Raw genomic sequence first — 18,602 nt, 5'->3', positions numbered from 1 at the left:
AATGGGAGGTTCAGTTCCCTCCATAGAATTACTATAGGGTTAATATTTGGAGACTGTCTAGGACACTTCAAGACTTTAATATGCTTCTTATTGAGCCACTCCTGCTTTGACTGTATGTTATGTATTATTGTCATGTTGGGAGATCCAAAAATTACCCACCTTCAATGTAGTGGTGGAGGGAAGGACGTTTGCACTCAGGATTGCACATTACATGTCTCCTTCCATCCATTCGTTGATGATTTGAAGTTGTCCTGTGCCTTGGCCAGACAAACACCCTCAAACCATAATGATACCACTTTCATGCATGATGGTGAGGAGGGTGTTCCTGGGATCATAGACAGTAGTTCTCTTTCTCAAAACACATTAAATTGTGTTAAAGGGGTATGCCACTATTTTGGGGCTTAATACAGTTAAAATCGTTGGCTGGGGTTTATAAAGGTGGTAAAGTGTCTTATTTTTCATGTTAAGCGTTGTCTTGCTTTAAGACACGTTAAAAGAGGGAGTATGTCGCTAAGCTAGTGAAAGTCAATGTATCCATGTAGCATTGCTACATGCTACACGGATCCATTGACTTTCACTAGCTTAGCGACATATTCCCTCTTTTAACTTGTCTTAAAGCAAGACAACGCTTAACATGAAAAATAAGAAACTTTACCACCCTTATAAACCCCAGCCAACGATTTTAACTGTATTGGGCCTCAAAATAGTGGCATACCCCTTTAATGCCAAACAGCTTGATTTTGGTTTCATCTGACTACAGCACCTCCTTATCATATCCTAAACCAGTCTGATGTCCATTGGCAAACCTCAGATGGGACTGCACAGGTTCCTTCTGAAGCAGGGGTACCATGTGTGCACTACAGGATTTTAAACCTCTCTGACATTAAGTGCATCAGTGATTTTGGTCCCAGTAGCTTTGATATCATTGCTTAGTTCGTCCCGTACAGGTCAAGGGTGCTTTCTTTCTGTTCTCATGATTATCAAATCCCTACAAAAGGTCAAATCTTGTATAGAACCCCAGACATGCTGATGGATAGTCATTTTGTATTAGTCACATTTTGGAAGAAATGCATCAACACTTGGGTCATTAATACCCAGTCTCTTGTGGCTTTCCAGCCCATTTAATCTTTGTTCAGGTCTAAAATCTTGTCCCTGGTATAATTTGACCGCTCTTTGGTCTTTCCTATGCTGGTGAGGTTGGAGTGTGACTGATTCACTCATACTATGGACTGATTCTGCTGATTCAACGTGTCTTTTATGCATGTTAGTATGTACAGGTGTCTTTAATTCAGATGACAAGTTGATCGGAAGTGTGCATCTGGTCTGTGGGCCCGGAACTGTTATCAGTTGGAAGGGTATCAAATACTTATTTTGCTTGATGAAATGGAAATAAATTAATATATATTCTCTTAAATTAATTTCTGGATTTTCTTTTTGATATTCTGTCTCTCCATATTAGAATACATATTATCATAACATTTGACTGATCATGTCTTTGTTAGTAGGCAAACCAACAAAATCAGCAAGGGATCAAATACTTATTGGACTCACTGTACATCAAGTAGTAAACCTGCTAATACATTGCATGTAGGTGTCATTTACAATGTGTTCCAAGGATACAAATGATAATTTTCACTGATTTTTTGTAAATTGTCAGTAGCCTGTGTCAGTCATAATTTCAGGTCATTAACCGTTAAGAAACCAGAAACCTCAAATGAGAATGGTGGTACCAACCCATCATTACCCTGTGAAGTTTATGGACGGCAACTGATAGATTTCGTCATCAAGGGCAACAAGACTCACTACAAGAAGAGGCAGGTATTGTGTACAGAACTGCAACTGGCCATCCATGGTGCTGTCAAGGGAGTAATTGGAGTCCCATTTCTCATCTAGATTTACCTTCATATCAGCTTCATGAATATGACGATGTATATAAAAGCACATCAAGACTGACAATGTCTACTACATGTATGTAAATATAGGATATGTAATGTTATTTGGCTTTCTTAAAGTTAGAGTAAAATGCTGTAGCAGCAAAGAAATGACACAAAGTTGCACTGAGCTAGCTACTAATGATGCCACAACTTCTGTGCTAACCCTTTTACATAGACTTTTGACAATAGGCTTACCAATGGCAGTCATGTACAGCAAGTCAGTAAATGCCAGTCTCATACAGTAAGTGTCTTCATAAACAAAAGTTTAAATGTAGAGTATACAGGCTTGTGGCCAGAGTAGGCATTGCAACTATCCCAAATGTTCTTTTCATGAATATTACGAAGTAATAAACAATTTGTTACTAGTCTAAACAAAGTACAGTGAGTTTGGCCACTAAAGATGTTCCTGGCAGGGTTCCCACTGGTCATGGAATTTCTGGAATATCATGGAATTTCATAAAAGATTTTTCAGTCATGGAAAATCATGGAATTGTACCATTTTGCATGCACGGTCATGGAATATCATGGAATTTTATTAACAGTTGTGTAAAAGCATACACTTTTTTTTGGTATGTCTTACTGGTTATACTACAACGCCTCACTAGAGACGGTTTGGTTTCGCGCTGTAATGTGCATCATTCTATAATGCAATGAGGCGACTGAAGTCTGGCGATGAGTCGATGTCGGTGAAGATAATGTTTAGTTTTCACACTTTTAAACAGATTTTTTGAACTGAACTGGCCATGGAAATTCTGTGTTTTGGGTCTGGAAAGTCATGGGAAATCATGGAATTTTATATCTGCATTAGAGTGGGAACCCTGTCCTGGATATTCAAACGGGCAGATACATAACAGACAAGATCAACCCTTTTTTATGAATGAATGAATGAATCCCAATCGCAATGAATGCTTGAAAATTGATGGAGGTGGAAAATAGACATGAAAAAGATACTGTAACATTTCTGAATGGGCAGCATGAATTCTGGGAGTAAACTATCCTAATCTTTTAGGTTAGGGGTGGGGAACCTACACTGTGTGCAGAATTATTAGGCAAACATGTTTTTTGACCATATTGTCCATTTTATGCATATTGTCCGCCACCAACCTTTATGAACATGAAAACCTATTGGGTTCTAGCATTCCAGATCATGCATATTTGTATATTAAGATGGGGTGTGATCAAAGGAGCACAACACCCAATATTCGGTGTGCATAATTATTAGGCAACTTTGCTTTCTTCTGGGAAAATGGGCCATAAAAGAGATCTAACAAACTCTGAAAAGTCTATAAACAATTTTGAAGTCTTCCAGAGGGATGTGGCTGTCTTGAAATTGGCAAGACGTTGGTCACGTTAGCACAGAAGTATCAAATGCACAGTTACAAAGTCATCAGTCTCACATAAAATGTCACTGCCAAAAATTGAGAAGAATTTAAGGTGAAACTACAAGAAAATTATTACCCTGCAGTGCTATCATATTCCTGAATGCAAACTTACATCATGTGTCCAGAAGAACAGGTTGTTGAGCACTCAGAGACATAGCCAAGTGTAACGGAGGCTAACTAGCACAGAGTTGGCGTGGAACGTTGGTAAACCTCCCTCCGATAGCTTCATACAGTCTCGTGCCGTTGGGCCGAGAGACTAGTCTCTTGGCCCAGCGGTATCGTACTGTGTCTCCCATTGCCGAACCGTTGTAGTTGACGAGGTCGTGCGTTCGATCCCCGAGGGGGGTGAACAGGTGCAAGATGACCTCCGTCACAGTGGTGCCGTGACCCGGATGGGAGTGAGGTTTAAGGGGGAGAGTGTAACGGAGGCTAACTAGCACAGAGTTGGCGTGGAACGTTGGTAAACCTCCCTCCGATAGCTTCATACAGTCTCGTGCCGTTGGGCCGAGAGACTAGTCTCTTGGCCCAGCGGTATCGTACTGTGTCTCCCATTGCCGAACCGTTGTAGTTGACGAGGTCGCGCGTTCGATCCCCGAGGGGGGTGAACAGGTGCAAGATGACCTCCGTCACACAAGGTAAGAAGGGATGACACCAGACAACCATTTAACAACGTAATTAAGTCAAGACTGGGTCAAGAAATACCCTAGGACAGAATTTTCAAAGGTATTATGGACTGGTGAAAGTGACTATTGACAGACAGGGTGGATGAGCCCATAGCTGGATCTGTGAGGAAAACGTTTGCATCTTTCAAGAAGACAATGGTATTTATGCAGTATTCTGCTGGCATTTGAATAGAACTCAGGAACTCATCTGAGTGTGCACATTACCGATCTAGCTATGGGCTCATCGATCTGGTCCATTAACAGTCACTTTCACAAGTTCATAAAACCATTGACAAAATTGTTTAAAGACCTTTCTTGACCCAGTCTTGACTTACTTTTCTTGTTGAGTGGTCTTCAGGTTTCAACCTGTTTTAAAGGGGTCCTATTATGCTTTTTCATGTCCACTACCCATTTATTGGGTTACACAGCATCTGTTGTATGTAAAAGCTTGGTGAAAGCTGCATTTCACAAATTGGCCTCTTGGGGGAGAATTTCTCTGCCGCAGGAACGCTATTTCTCAACTGTCAGAGAACGCGTGGTTGGGTTTTCAACATTCTATAGCTTTTGTTTCCGGTACGGGTCTACGTCATGCTGTACCTAACATTGCTGCTTATGGGATGGAGTGTTGACGATGTCACAGACCATTTATTAATTGCAGAGACAGTAGACCTAATGCGCATTTGTTCATCGCAGCCACATAGCCTAGGCCTATCTGAATTTGACAGTATTGTGATGAGATGTAGGCTATCCTATTTGTGAATACACCACTCAGTGTACAAAATAGTGTAAATAGTGTAGCCTACAAGGATAGTGTAGGATTTCGCCATCCACAAGTTTATTCCATTAGTCTACGCATGTTTTTTTTTTTTTTTTTTCAATTCATAAATCGGCTCCGTCAATAGGCTACAGCATCGGTCTAGACTGGAGGCTACACTCACCTGTGGCCCAAGTTATATATTTTTGTTTCATTGTGATATTAAAGCTGCATTTTACATTGATAAAATACCGGTTGGTAGGCCTATGGCTAACGGGTCAGAAACAGTTGAATGAGGAAGGTCGAAAACAGGCAGAACGCGTTAACGCAGTTGCGCACTGAGAATCCAAAACCCTTCCAAGTGGGTGAAAGACACGAATTTCTCCTTTCTCTCTCTATTCGCTTCAGGGCCGTTTTGCATATGCTGTTGGAAAGACTAACTTTTGTTTGGTAAGATGTGAAAGCCCTACACTTGTATTGCCGCTTGAAGCATACATTAATTAGAAGACGTGCGCTGATGTTATCCAAATAGGTATCACGACATGACCAGCAGCCGTTTGCATCAGCAATGTTGGCAAGGATTAGCCAGTTAGTATAGGCTATGCGTAGGCTACAATTCAGTAATTAAAATGCAACGCAGTTTTGTTCATCATATCTGCAAGAGCAACGTGGATATTGGCTTGACGTCGTTTAAAACTGGTCGAGTCGTCGGGCGGCTTTCCAAAAATAATGAAACTGAAACGGATAGGGCCTATTGTTATAGGCCTATATAAAAAAAATCCTGTCCTGTCGATAAATGCGAACAAAAAAAACACGAAACCGAGACTATGCCTAGGCGTTAAGACCCAGTATGAAACCAATCCATGAGGACTGCCCATTGCGCTTCCAATCCAGTGGGCGCATCATTTCTTCCGGGGACTAAATAGAAATGCAGTTACTAAAATGAAACCTTGCACCTGAAAATACCTTGAAATGTATTTTTATGAAGCATAGCCTATCACCATTGTGCATTAGGCCTACAGACAACGAGCAAACAGGAACTCATTTTTAAAAGCCAACAACGCGTGCGCTCAGTAGCCTATTCAGTCTGGCTTGCAAATAGACCACAGGACGAATTTGAACACGGAGTTCATATCACAAATAGGGTGTCACGATATCACTGACAGACGTTGAATTGATAGGTTTGAGTCCGACAAGTCGTGCCCTTGTCTTACTGGGCGCACTCTTTCAATTTCGGACTGCGTCTTTGACAGCCAGATGGGGGCTGCCGCGGGAGCGAAGAAAATGTCCACAACTTCGCTGAATAAATAGGACTATCCTTTGAACTGTGTACAGCAATAGCAGATGATTAGCTTATTGGATAGCCTATTTTGTGAAGGTTAACTTGTCATTAACAAGGGAATGTGATCTGATTTCAATCCCAGAACATTCTTTGTGTCTTCAACTTTCCACCTGTCAACAGCAGATCTAGACTTCTCCCACCTAGACCAGCGCGACACTTGTCTGTTTGCGAGCAGTAAACTTGGCTGATAACTTCAACTTTAGGGCTACAGTATGCAAGGCTAGACAGCGGGTTAACCAATCAGGCCCCTACTGTTGCGTTAATAATGTTGGAGATAAAGATTCTTCAGCGCAGGATATCAGAAATAGGCCTAAACATGACAGCGCAGATGGCTATTAGTTTTTTTTTTTTTTTTTTAATATGGTCACAATCGCGTTATTACGCATCATATGCAATATGCGTATTATTTCATGAAACCTCAAATCGGAAGCAATAGCCTGTACCCAGCACTTTCAACCCTTTCTCAGATTAATGGCAGCCTAATTGTCCCAAGCGATTTTGAAATCAAACTGAAGCCCATGCACGGAAGACTCGCATTGGATAGGGACTGGGTTTCAGCAAATGACACAGGTGCACAAATAACAACGTGGGACTTATGATGCGTCCTTTTCAGATTAATTGTGGACATTGGGTGAACTATTTGGCTGTCAACTTTAGACATAGGCTACAGGGTTGGATTCCAGGTCAAAAACAGCTGTGCTGCTGACGTAATATTAGTAATAGAATGCTTGATGAAACGCTCCATGCTGCGTCGAGATTTCAGAATGTTGAAGGGTCTAACATTCTGCACTTCCACGCGTTTCAAACAGGCGGCTTAGGGTGCATGTACACAATGATAAAAAATAATGGACATGAAAACAAGTGATCATTCAAAATTAACTCCACTAACCACAGTAAAGCAAAATATTAACAATGAAAGTTATTCTAAATAGCATAATAGGGCACCTTTAACTTGGCCATGTCTCTGAGTGCTGAATACAATGTTCTTCTGGACACTCAATGTAAGTTTCAGTTCTGGAGTATAACAGCACTGCAGGGTAACAATTTTGTGGTAGTTTCACCTTCAATTCTTCTCAATCTGGCAGTTACTTTGTGAGCACAATGTATGTGACACTGATGGCTTCGTAACGGTGCATTAGATGGATATGAACAATATCTGGGCAATTTCAAGACAGCCACATCCCTCTGGAAGACTTCAAAATTGTTTATAGACTTTTCAGAGTTTGTTAGATCTCATTTGTGGCCTATTTTCCCAGAGGAAAACAAAGTTGCCTAATAATTATGCACACCTGATATAGGGTATTGGGCTCCTTCTATCACGCCATCTCTAAATATACAAATATGCATGACCTGGAATGCTTAAATCCAATAGGTGTTCATGTCCATAGAGGTTGGTGGCGGAAAATATGCATAAAATGGACAATATGGTCAAAAAACATGTTTGCCTAATAATTCTGCACACAGTGTATGTCTCGAGGGCCATTTGTGGCCCTTGAGACTGTTTTATCCGGCCCCCGATATAATTTTAATGCTATGCAGCTTCACATGAAATATTTTGTCAAGGAATCTCAGAAAAATACATTTACAATACACTAAAGTTATATTCAGAGGGGACCAAGAGAGGGGTCTATTTTAAAGGTGGCTGCCTTCAATATAGGCCTAAATTGCAGGGGGCATCCTCGTTTGTGTTCATAGGACTTTTACGCCCCTCAGATGAATTTGAAGTGGCCCCTCGAATTAAAACGGTTCCGCATCCCCTTTTAAATGGCTGCGTAGGTGAACAGGACCAATCGCTCTTGAAATATCATACCCATCGGCTTCCCTCGCCACACCCTGAAACAGGCATGGGACAAAACCATCTGAAAGGGCCTCCCTCTGAATACAGAAAAGGGAATGGGGACCCAATTCTTTGATCACCTTGTGTAATCCTGTCCTGTGCCAGTCTCAAAGCAGTGCTGATGACCAAGGAACCCTACCATGACCATCAAAACCGGTTTGGTGGGTTTCAGCCTTTGTCAGCAGGTGGTCCTTAGCATCATAGTATCATGTGGTCTGACTGATATGGGGGAGGGTAGTCACTGTGGGCTCCTTTGGGGGGAAGAAAGTGTAGGCCTACTTGCTGGAAAGGTTTTAATAGTAGGACACTATTGTTATATTGTCCAGAAAGAGGCATCTAAATGTTTGTTTCATTTACAGTCAGGCTCTATCTTAACATTGTCAAGCTACATTCTGAAGCTTTGATACACAGGGAAGTGATTTGGCGTCTCATTACAAATTTAACAAAGGAACCAGATTATATAGTAGGTCTACAATCCAGTGAATGAATTAAATGCATTTTGTATCACTATGCCCTGCTCAAACTCGTATACATTATTACATAGGCCATACATTTACTATAAATGGGATTCAATCTATTCCACTCTAATGCATTTCTTTCAGTGCCACTCTGTAGAAACAGATGGCCAGATATCATCCCTTCACATGTCACCCCACTTCAGTTCATTCGATCACACACTTGAAATAAATGTATAGGCATGGCTTTTAATCCTGCAGTGATGCCAGATTGTATTTCTTCCACTAAGGTACATCTAAATTATTCTACTATTTCCACCATATCTGGTAGTCAATTCTACCCAACCAACAATTATCCAATAGCATACAGAGGTGATGTAGGCCTAGGCCTACCTACATCTGGGGCCCTGGAAACATACAGCTGGGCATAGGCCTAGGCCTACTGCTTTTATCACAGCTACTACATCATAGTGACATACCCCTAAAATGAAACTCCTCCACCAGAGGGGTTGAAATTCCTCTTAATCCCCTGCCTGTGTCCTAGAAATAAGACAAATCTTTTAAAATTAAGCTACTGAAACATGTTTAAAAATGATTAAACAAAAATAAAAATGTGGTGGGCTAAGAGGTGAGGCTAAGTAAGTACTTTGTTGCAACGTTCCTAATGGCCCGTGCCTGCTGACATTTTTTTCATTTTCTATATTGATTATTGTGTGTGGGGGTGGGTTGGAGGAGGCATTGTTGAAGCCACCAAGCCAAGTCACCAAGTAGCAGCTGGGTGCGACCGACCAGACAGCTAGCCATACACACCAAAGTGAGGATTATTGCAGACCGTATATTTCATCAAGTCAAAGTTGCACAGTGTGATGAACAATGTCAGTTACTGAATGGGTATTCATACATCATTAATTATAAAACTGTACATTTGCGTAGTTGTGTGTGATATTTTATGAAGGTCAATTCTTTTGGTTTGAAATGGGTTGTACCACTGTGTTGTCTAATTTTAATTGGTTAGTAAGTATGGTAATAGGAGAGACATGTAGGTGGGCCAATAGGAATTAGATGTTGTCAGCACAGGGCGTGGTTACTAGACTTGTGTCGCCGTGCGTCCATTTCGTTACCCACAGTGCGTGTGTATTTAGCTTAGCAGAACGGAGACAAGATGGCTGCGACAGGTCGTTACTACAGCGAAGGTGGCAGAGCGACGAAAAGACAAAAAACCGAGAACGACGGAATGGTAACTAGAAAAACATTTTAATATTGAAGTATACACTTATTTAAGTTTATTTTATACATTTGAAATCGAGGTTATGTGCAGATTAATGTTACCTAACACAACAATGGCGGATGCACCGCATGCTAATCTGAGTTTCCAAAATGGCTAACTGGTCAGACGGCGTTGGCCTAACTGTTACGTGAAGACAATCTTTTACAAAAAGCTTATATCGCTGTAAAGCATTCAGAAGTGAAATGCGATTTCTAAGTAATTAATATTGACCCGGTGGATTTGGGTATGTCTGTAGAACCATATGGAAATGTTTTCGATAATTTCACATACATAGCAAGGCGAATGTAGAGCTGGAGAGGTGAACTTATTGTTCAGAGAATGAATGACCTAGCATGCCCACACTCCGCCCGCCCCGCGTCATCACGTTTTGGGAGTCTGTGTGTTTTAGCAAAGGAGATAAAGATTCTATAGTCTTGAAATCGGCTAAGCTATAGTCAAGTCTGCGAAATTACGCTGTTTCGGCAATTTGGTCGTAAACTGCCTACAATGGTCGGAATATCTGTAGGTTGCACCAAAGTAGGCCGCTGGCTAACGTAGCATGGCTAACAAGAGGTACAACACACCAGTCCCAACAGCACTTATTCATCTCGGTTCAAATATAGTACAATGGTTTGGGGGCATATGTGGATTGTTTTCACTATGGATTCGGACTTGAAGTGTGAAGGTACACGAATAAAAGTAAAGATGCCTTATAACTGTCCGTTGTACAGAGGCCATGCCGGCCATTTTTCTTTTGTCTCACCGGCCGGACATTTTTGCGAAGCCTCGCGCCTTTTTACATTATGAAGTTTGTGAAGCATATGTAATAACATCCGAATCACGGTTACTTAACATTTTTGGGGTTTTCCCATTTGACCCAGGAGGGCTATGAGGATCCCCACAAAACGCTACCCTCCGTTGTTATACACGTAAGGGGGCTTGTGGACCACGTCGTGGAAGCGGACCTCGTGGAAGCCTTGCAAGAGTTCGGTCCCATCAGGTATGTTTTTTGTATATCTTTAGAATAGTATTTTTTAACATGCTGCAAGTTTTACAATCCATTATGTGCGTGATGAAGGTTAAGACCCACACACCGGTTATTGATATTTCTTCAGGTTCGTTTCTAACGAATCCTAACTAATCGCTTTGTTCATCCCAATAAATAAAGAAAAAAAATATAAATTCACTCATCAGTGTGGTGATATCTGAACTTATATTGACCCGATTTTAGGTCTCACACCCCCACTGAAGCTTGTGCACAAAGATTTGCACGTATTTTGACAATTCTGTGCATGCTTTGGCTGTATTTACCAAATATTTAAACTCCAACTCTTGCCCCTGCAGTTATGTGGTTGTGATGCCCAAGAAGCGCCAGGCCCTTGTGGAATATGAGGACATGAGCGGGTCATGTAATGCTGTGACGTACGCCAACGACAACCAGATCTACATTGCTGGGAATCCTGCATTCATAAACTACTCCACCAGCCAAAAGATCTCTCGCCCAACCGACCCAGATGACTCCCGGAGCGTCAACCTGGTTCTTCTGCTCACCATCATGAACCCTATCTATCCCATTACAACCGTAGGTTACTTTACAAAACTTATTTTATTGTTAAACTCCAGACTTAAACTAGTGAATACATCTCTCAAAGTTTCTGTTTTTTCCCCCTCCTCTGCAGGATGTCTTGTATACCATTTGCAACAATTGCGGTCCAGTGCAGAGGATTGTGATCTTCCGGAAAAATGGAGTCCAGGCTATGGTGGAATTCGATTCGGTTCAGAGTGCACAGAGGGCTAAGGCCTCCCTCAATGGAGCTGACATTTACTCTGGTTGTTGCACACTGAAGATTGAGTATGCTAAGGTGAGGACTGTTTTCATAATTGCACCAATAAAATGTCAACCTTGCTCTGTTATACATCCAATTAGCACACATTGAGGAATTGATTGTAACATTACATAGTAAATCCATTCTTTACACATCTTTAGAGGTTTTTGAAACCCTCATATAGAATAAAACATTAAGATTTTTTATACAACTCTACTTCGGAAAAGACTAGCTTCATTCCATTTTAACAAACAAAAAAGGTTGGGAGCTGTAGTCAGGCCCACATGCATGCTCTGCTTTCCTTATTGAATGTTCCTAATCCTATTTTGATGGCTATTACGAGCATTCAAATACCACTTGCAACTTATTTTTTTCTGTAATTTCTGTCCTCTGTAGCCTACACGCCTCAATGTTTTCAAGAACGATCAGGACACCTGGGACTACACCAACCCTACCCTGAGTGGCCAAGGTAAACACGAGCCGCCACCCTCCGCCCGATAAAGACACTACCCAGCGCCCATAACTGCCACTGTGGAAAATTATAGTTTGTAGAGATGAGAGGGTTTGGGTCGTTGGGTGGCAGTCCCCCTTGGAGTTATCACTCCTTTTTATTCCTTATTTATTTTCTATTTTTATTTAAAGTTTGCTATGGCTTTCTCTCTATGTCTATACAAAGCAGTTATTACATACAGGGCTTTGGTGAGTGTGGAAACGTATCACAGTAGCTTTGATCGTTTCCTAGAACATGATCACAACTGTAAATTCAACACCTTACATTTAGGCATGCGGGTACATTGAAGTGCAAGGACCAATACTTTCTCCTGAACACCATTTGACTAAACATTTAGCAAAATGAGCAATGGCTTAATTGGCTTTTCAAGTAAGATTTTGAATTGGTTATTTAGCTGTCAAATGAATAGAAATGCCAAATCTAGAGTTGTGATGGCAAGTTACAGATCTATGTGATCAGCCAGAAACCTGGGGCAAAAGAGCATGGCAGGGTCTGGGCTGACCAATGTGAAATGTTGTTCCTTGCAACTCGATGGACCCGGTATATTTCAATACTATTGATGACTCAAAATCAAGCGCCTCAACCTCATGCACCGGAAACACATGGGATCAATGCTTTGTCTATTTTGCAAATCGAAGACACACAAGACATTCCTCCAGTCCATACCATTCCTTACACCATACCCACCACCTCTTCTCCAAGGACACGACCACTATTCCGTCACAATCAAAATGACAGATCTGCCACACTTAAAACTCCTTGATTGCAGTTGGGAGGGGCATAAAGAGACAAGAAACAAGAACAAGAAAGCAGACACTATGCGACAGTCCATAACAAGCAGATCATCACTCAACACATACTACTTTTGCACCAATACTACCTACCGTACAGATCCTACTCCACGAAGACATCCTACTTTTCTCTTTCTCTCTCATGACACGACACACGCTTCCCTGGGCACCTGGGTCGTTGGTACACTTGGCATTAAGTTATGCTCTCCACGCCCTCCCAGTGGTCGCACCGCACCGCAAACCCAAGACACGCACCACCACCATGTTGAGCCATGATAACATGACCCACAGTCGCCAGAGGGACCTGTTTGATGGGAATGCAGCTACACTCGATACACCTGATGTACATCATTCTCGCTACCATGGGGAACCAGTTCCACACCAGACAGACACTGGAGACACTAGAGACAAAAACATGACCCACCTGACGTCTACCATAGCATTACAGAACATGCGTGTTTCATTTTTTTTTACTACTTGTGAACACAACAGAAATAAACACGCCACCCTCAGTTGCTTCATTATCTACCTGTGCACGCCACTGCACTGCACTGGTCACATAAAATGGCACACACTGGAAGAAGGCACGAAGACATTCCAAACACGCCAACAAGCCATACGCACTGACATGCAGACACGACATGTCCTCAAATTTCCTCATACTCTGGTATGTCTGCTGGGGAGACGGCTTTTGTTTGTATGTGTGTTTTGTTCCCTTACCCTCCTCCCTTTTTTATCTGTCAACTTGGCTGCTTGCCTTTTTCTTCATAGCTATGTCCTTTTTTTATATACTACAGCTCTCTTGTATGGATGTATAGCTCCCCCTCCCCCCTATCCCTCACCCCTCTAAAAAAAGTCTTTGATGCGGCCTGAGTAACACCTTCCGTATGATGCAGGTGGTGCATTGTGTGGCTAGTGTGGAGGACAAATCTGTCTGAAATGTGCAAAGTACCAGCTATAATTCTACACGGTGGTGTGGTGCAAGCAAGCAAGAAAGGAAGGAAGGAAGGAAAAGTAAACTAAAAGGATCTGGTTGGAGTCTGGAAAGCCGTCCCACTGCAGTGGTGTCAGTAAAGGAATATGAGTAGTCAATCACATGACGGGTCTCGTCTCGTCTGACGAAGAGGAGTGGATGAGGATGGTGATGGGACTTGACTGGAGGAGGACCTGGAATGGCTCAAATTGGAAAGGGCAGAGGATTTGGCCACAGGAGGCTGCTGCTAGTGTGACATTTTCTGCGCACGCTACCAGCACCTGCGTTCTTGAGTGTGTTCTGTAAGTAACCACCAGCTTCTGTTGTGTTGGAAAAGTCTCCCCTGTACAGTTGTTCTCCTTTTTTTCCTATTTGTCTTTATGATTCTTTGTGAAATGTTACTGGAATGCTGTTTTATTAATGTTTTGACCAGGTTGTTTTTGTAATCCAGAATTATCTGGACCAGTACCCTTAGAAATATTAAAAAATAAGGGGTGCGGGGTGAGCTTTTTATTGGGAAATTTGCACTACTGTTCAGAGACATTTACGCAACTTGGAAATGTTTGCACTTGTGCACTCCCAAATTTTGCATCAATGTTATTGTAACTTTTTCTCCCCCACCCCTCCCAAGCTTGGTCAGGACTAATAAAATGTGGTTAGAAATCATGCCTTCAGTTTTGGAAAGTACGTGTGTGTTTGAGAGCGATGCAGTATGTGTGTTGAAGTGAGGTGCTTTCGTTTGTGATTTTGATCATTTTGCCCTTTTGCCACCTATACAGATGCTGAAGGAGAGGGCAATAACGGCAATGCTCAAGGTGTGTTTATGCTCTAGGCACTCTCCCCACTTAAACTCTTTTATCTCCACACACACACACACACACACACTTCTCCTCAGCATGCCCCGTTAAATCATATCTGCAGAACCTCTACTGCAGGGTTAATGTATTGTTACTAGTCTTTTATATTTGTTTTGTGGGAGCACTGACTGACTGGTTTCTTATTTTTTTCCATGTTGTATTTTTCCCTTTCGTTAGATGAGTTTATCATTCAGCTCAGCGTGCAATTTAACTTAAATTTTACTGTTTTTTTTTTCTTTTGGGATGTTAGACAAACTATCAGGCTCAGATTTTTGTTTTGTATCGCTCTTCGGCGATTCTGTCTTTCTCTCTCTCTCTCTGGCTCTGTCTCTCTCTGCATCTGTCTCTCTCACCTGTTTTTCACGACCCTCCTTTTTTCCTCCTCTCCTCTTGGTCTTGTCTCTCAGATGTGAATGCCAACCCCAACAAGCGTGCGAGACAGCCTCCTCTGCTGGGAGACCACCCTCCAGAGTTCGGTAAGGCGCTCTCTCAATGGGGCACAAAAATCACACTAATTGGCGCTCGTTTTCAGGCCTCATCCCGGTTTCACTCAGAGGCAGATTGATGATTGATCAAAAATAAATAACCATTTACATCCGAAGTGACTAATTTGGACCTAAAGCTAAAGGCAGTGGCAGCATGGAGGGGCTGTGTAGATGTTACTCGAATTTTTTTTTCTCCTTTAATTCCCACCCCGGCCTTCCCCCACCTTAACATTTATTTATTCATTAGCTTTTATCTTGTTGAAACACTGGAATCGTTCATTGACCTGGCTGTGTTTGACTTTTTCTACTAAAGGTGGGCCACAAGGTTACCATGGCTACCACGACGATGGCTACTACGAGGGTGGTCGCCGCGGCGGCGTGGGACCTCCAATGGGCGGCCCCCGTGGTGCTGGGCCAAACCAGCGCTACGGAGGACAATACGGCCCTCCCCCTCCACCCCCAGGGGAGTACAGCCCACACGCAGAGTCGCCCGTCATCATGGTCTACGGCCTGGACCCAAACAAGATGAACTCCGACAGGGTCTTCAACATCTTCTGTCTGTATGGCAATGTGGAGCGGGTACGTGTTTCTCCCCCATCCAGAGGAAACATATTTTTAATTTGTTCTGAACTCGTGGCCGGTGAAATTCTTGCCATGTCTGGGCCAGATTTGGTCTGCGGGCCTTTGTTTGGAGACCAAGGGCGTAGTGCTTATCCATGCTCTTGTTTTTCACAGGTAAAATTCATGAAGAGCAAGCCTGGAGCATGTATGGTGGAAATGGGAGATTGCTACGCTGTTGACCGCGCCATTTCACATCTTAACAACAACTTCCTCTTCAACCAGAAACTCAATGTTTGGTAAGTTGATGACAGTGATGTGGGTGTAAGTAGCGCTGATTGTCCAGGCATGCAATTCAGTTGCTTGAAATTGCCTAACTATTCTTCTTTTCAACACATTTACAAATGTATCCTTTGTCCAACTGTGGTGAGGGAATAGGTAGACATGTTTTAACCCATGACAAAGATGCACCTTGCACAAACTTCTAGTAATTAGGTGGTTTAAGCATAGATAGTCTTAAATATCTAGTTCCCTCCAGGTGTGTGAATTGCAGAGTACTTCTATTAATTTCGTTCTTGGTGTAATGATCACTTTGAAACAGACCAAATGTATATGAAGCGACTAGTGACAGTGTATGGGTAGTCCTTGAGTATGTGTGTACAATTCTGTAATCATGGCGTTCATTTTGTTCATTTCAGCGTATCCAAGCAGCAGGCCATTATGCTGGGACAGTCCTACACGCTAGATGACGGCTCAAACAGTTTTAAGGATTTCCACGGCAGTCGGAACAACCGGTTCAACACTCCAGAACAGGCAGCCAAGAACCGCATCCAGCATCCCAGCAACGTTCTGCACTTCTTCAATGCCCAGCCAGAGGCGACATCAGAAATTTTCTCACAGGTTAGTTTTTTCCCCAGTGCAGCTCAGGCCAGAATAGATGTCTGACAAGTGATTCGTAATGGCAGATTTAGATGGGCTGTACTATTAAATATTTGAGTGTGAAGGTTATTTCATGAAAAATCGTGACTGAACAGCCAGCAGTAATTAAATGAACGATTACAGTAGACCTGTTTAATACTGATCTCGCAAGGTGCACCGTCTTGATGCCTTAAAAGTCCACTGCTTGTTTTTAAAATCCAATAGTCTGTCTTTCAGATTTGTGAAGAACTTGGCATCAAGAGCCCTACAAATCTCAAGCTTTTCACTGGGAAGAGTAAGTGAAATTTACTTGACTCATTCTATCCTTTTGTATGTGCTTTCTATTTTAAGAAAAAGAAAAATGTTTTCTCTTATGTAAATGCATCCACATGTTTTTTTTTACTTTTGTCCTCCATATACTTGTTACTGCTGTTTCTATTACGGCAAATCTATTCCTAATACAATAGCCACTTAAACATGATTTTAATTCAGAATTAAATGGTTCCATTGAGTTTGCATTGCACTTACCTTTAATTCCGAGTTGTGATGTAAACTGAAATAAAGCTTTATTACACACAAGTTAATTCTGAGTTAAATGTCTTGTGCATTTAAATGCCATTTCACCTGTCTAATAATGATCGTTTCTATCCGTGCTAGACGGAGCCCCAGGGGAGCGCAGCGCCTCCGGCCTGCTGGAGTGGGAGTCCATTAACGACGCCATGGAAGCTCTCGCCATGATGAACCATTACCAGATGCAGAACCCAAGTGAGTATTGGCATGGTCTGGATGCCTGTCTCACAGCCTTTAGTCATATTATAAAACTTAGTGTGGGGATTAAATTAAATGAAAAATGTCACAAGACATGACTTGCACATTAAATGGCTGTGAACAGTTTTGTAGTCAGGGCAAATTGCATGAGTAGGGATGAGGTAGATGTCGATTTGGGCCTCTAATGTTTGCTATGGTCTCGGTTACTGTTAAGAACACAACTTCAGTGGGATGCACTCTTTTTGTACTGGACTGTTAAAAATGGAGATGTGCAGATAAGGGGATACATGCAGCGTGCATTTGAAGACAACATGTGGCGCTGGTATTTATTTCTTTTAATATTTCCCACCAACTGCAGATGGGCCTTACCCCTACACCCTGAAGCTGTGCTTCTCCACCGCGCAGCACGCCAACTGAGGAGCACCCACCGATCGGTCTGCAGGATGGAACTGCCAGAAAACGACTAAATCACTGCTTGACTTCATCTACATTTTACCCTCTCTTTAGTGTGCAACAAGGCAGTTTTTGGTGTTTTTTGTGTCTGCGGTCATATACAAGTTTTGTTGTCTTCGTATTGTTTAAAGATTTATCCATGCATCCCTTGAAAGTTTGAGAATGACTGACCAACATGAATAAAGGAAATGTTTTTACTTAGAAATGGGGGATGAGGTTTTTGTACCAGTATTTTTTTTACACTGCTTTAATTTTGGTCTTGTTTAGCACCTGCCGACAGCGCACACTTTGTAAGAAAACTGCATCCTGTGTTTTGTTCCCAATAAAATTCCTGATTAATTAATTGGATTCCTTTTGCGAATGTGCGGTTTTGTTAAATCTATTGTGCAAGTTACTTTCCTAGTCAAATGTTGTATACCGCAATCTTGCAAAACGGCTGACTGCTCTTTTGTTGTCTCACAAGATTCTAAAATGATAAACAGCAGCTGGCCATATGTTGGTGAAAATTCAGTTTGGCTGGTAGTAGGAAAGGGTTACTTGCTAGATTGTGAGTACGTTTGGCTGAGTGAATTATAACTACTTGTGCAATGACCAGAGTTGTGGGGCATGCCTGTCAACGTGGAGGACCACTAGCTTAAATGAACACCCTTTAGTTGACTAGTAAATTCAGTTATGCATTTTAGTAATGAAACCACAGGTGTCCAAGACAGAAAATGGTTTTATTGAAGTCAAGTCGAATTTTATTTGTAATGCACTTTTAACAAAAGCAGCTGACCAAAGTGCTAACAGAAGGGCCTAAGTAAAAGACTTGAAACAACATAAAGCAACA

At 42.0% G+C, this 18,602-nt stretch overlaps 1 protein-coding gene across 7 annotated transcripts; it reads left to right on the top strand.

Annotated features, from left to right (window-relative positions):
* Positions 1–9,485: 9,485 nt before the first annotated feature.
* Positions 9,486–18,121, top strand: LOC134454268 (heterogeneous nuclear ribonucleoprotein L-like). 7 transcript variants are annotated; one of them, XM_063205177.1, is made up of 13 exons: positions 9,486–9,603; positions 10,518–10,633; positions 10,978–11,215; positions 11,313–11,495; positions 11,856–11,928; positions 14,514–14,549; positions 14,999–15,067; positions 15,390–15,655; positions 15,812–15,933; positions 16,333–16,534; positions 16,790–16,847; positions 17,210–17,317; positions 17,676–18,121. In XM_063205177.1, the coding sequence occupies exons 1-13, from the start codon at positions 9,529–9,531 to the stop codon at positions 17,735–17,737; spliced, it is 1,608 nt and encodes a 535-aa protein (XP_063061247.1). In that variant the 5' UTR covers positions 9,486–9,528; the 3' UTR covers positions 17,738–18,121. The 7 variants fall into 7 exon arrangements, with proteins under 7 accessions (XP_063061247.1, XP_063061244.1, XP_063061246.1 ...); XM_063205174.1 differs by having other exon boundaries at positions 16,778–16,847; XM_063205176.1 differs by having other exon boundaries at positions 10,515–10,633; positions 17,679–18,121.
* The last annotated feature ends 481 nt before the right edge of the window (positions 18,122–18,602 follow it).

This window comes from Engraulis encrasicolus, chromosome 8 (assembly GCF_034702125.1).
Source record: "Engraulis encrasicolus isolate BLACKSEA-1 chromosome 8, IST_EnEncr_1.0, whole genome shotgun sequence".
NCBI classification, from domain to species: domain Eukaryota; kingdom Metazoa; phylum Chordata; class Actinopteri; order Clupeiformes; family Engraulidae; genus Engraulis; species Engraulis encrasicolus.
Note: the sequence above shows the minus strand (reverse complement) of the source record. Positions and strands in the feature narration are given on the sequence as shown.

Excerpts from the sequence above, each read along its gene's own strand:
- LOC134454268 (XM_063205172.1), top strand. The coding sequence starts at position 9,529 with ATGGCTGCGACAGGTCGTTACTACAGCGAAGGTGGCAGAGCGACGAAA. Across the intron at positions 11,216-11,312 it reads CTATCTATCCCATTACAACC|GATGTCTTGTATACCATTTG; the intron begins GTAGGTTACTTT and ends CCTCCTCTGCAG. Across the intron at positions 11,929-14,513 it reads CCCTACCCTGAGTGGCCAAG|ATGCTGAAGGAGAGGGCAAT; the intron begins GTAAACACGAGC and ends CCACCTATACAG.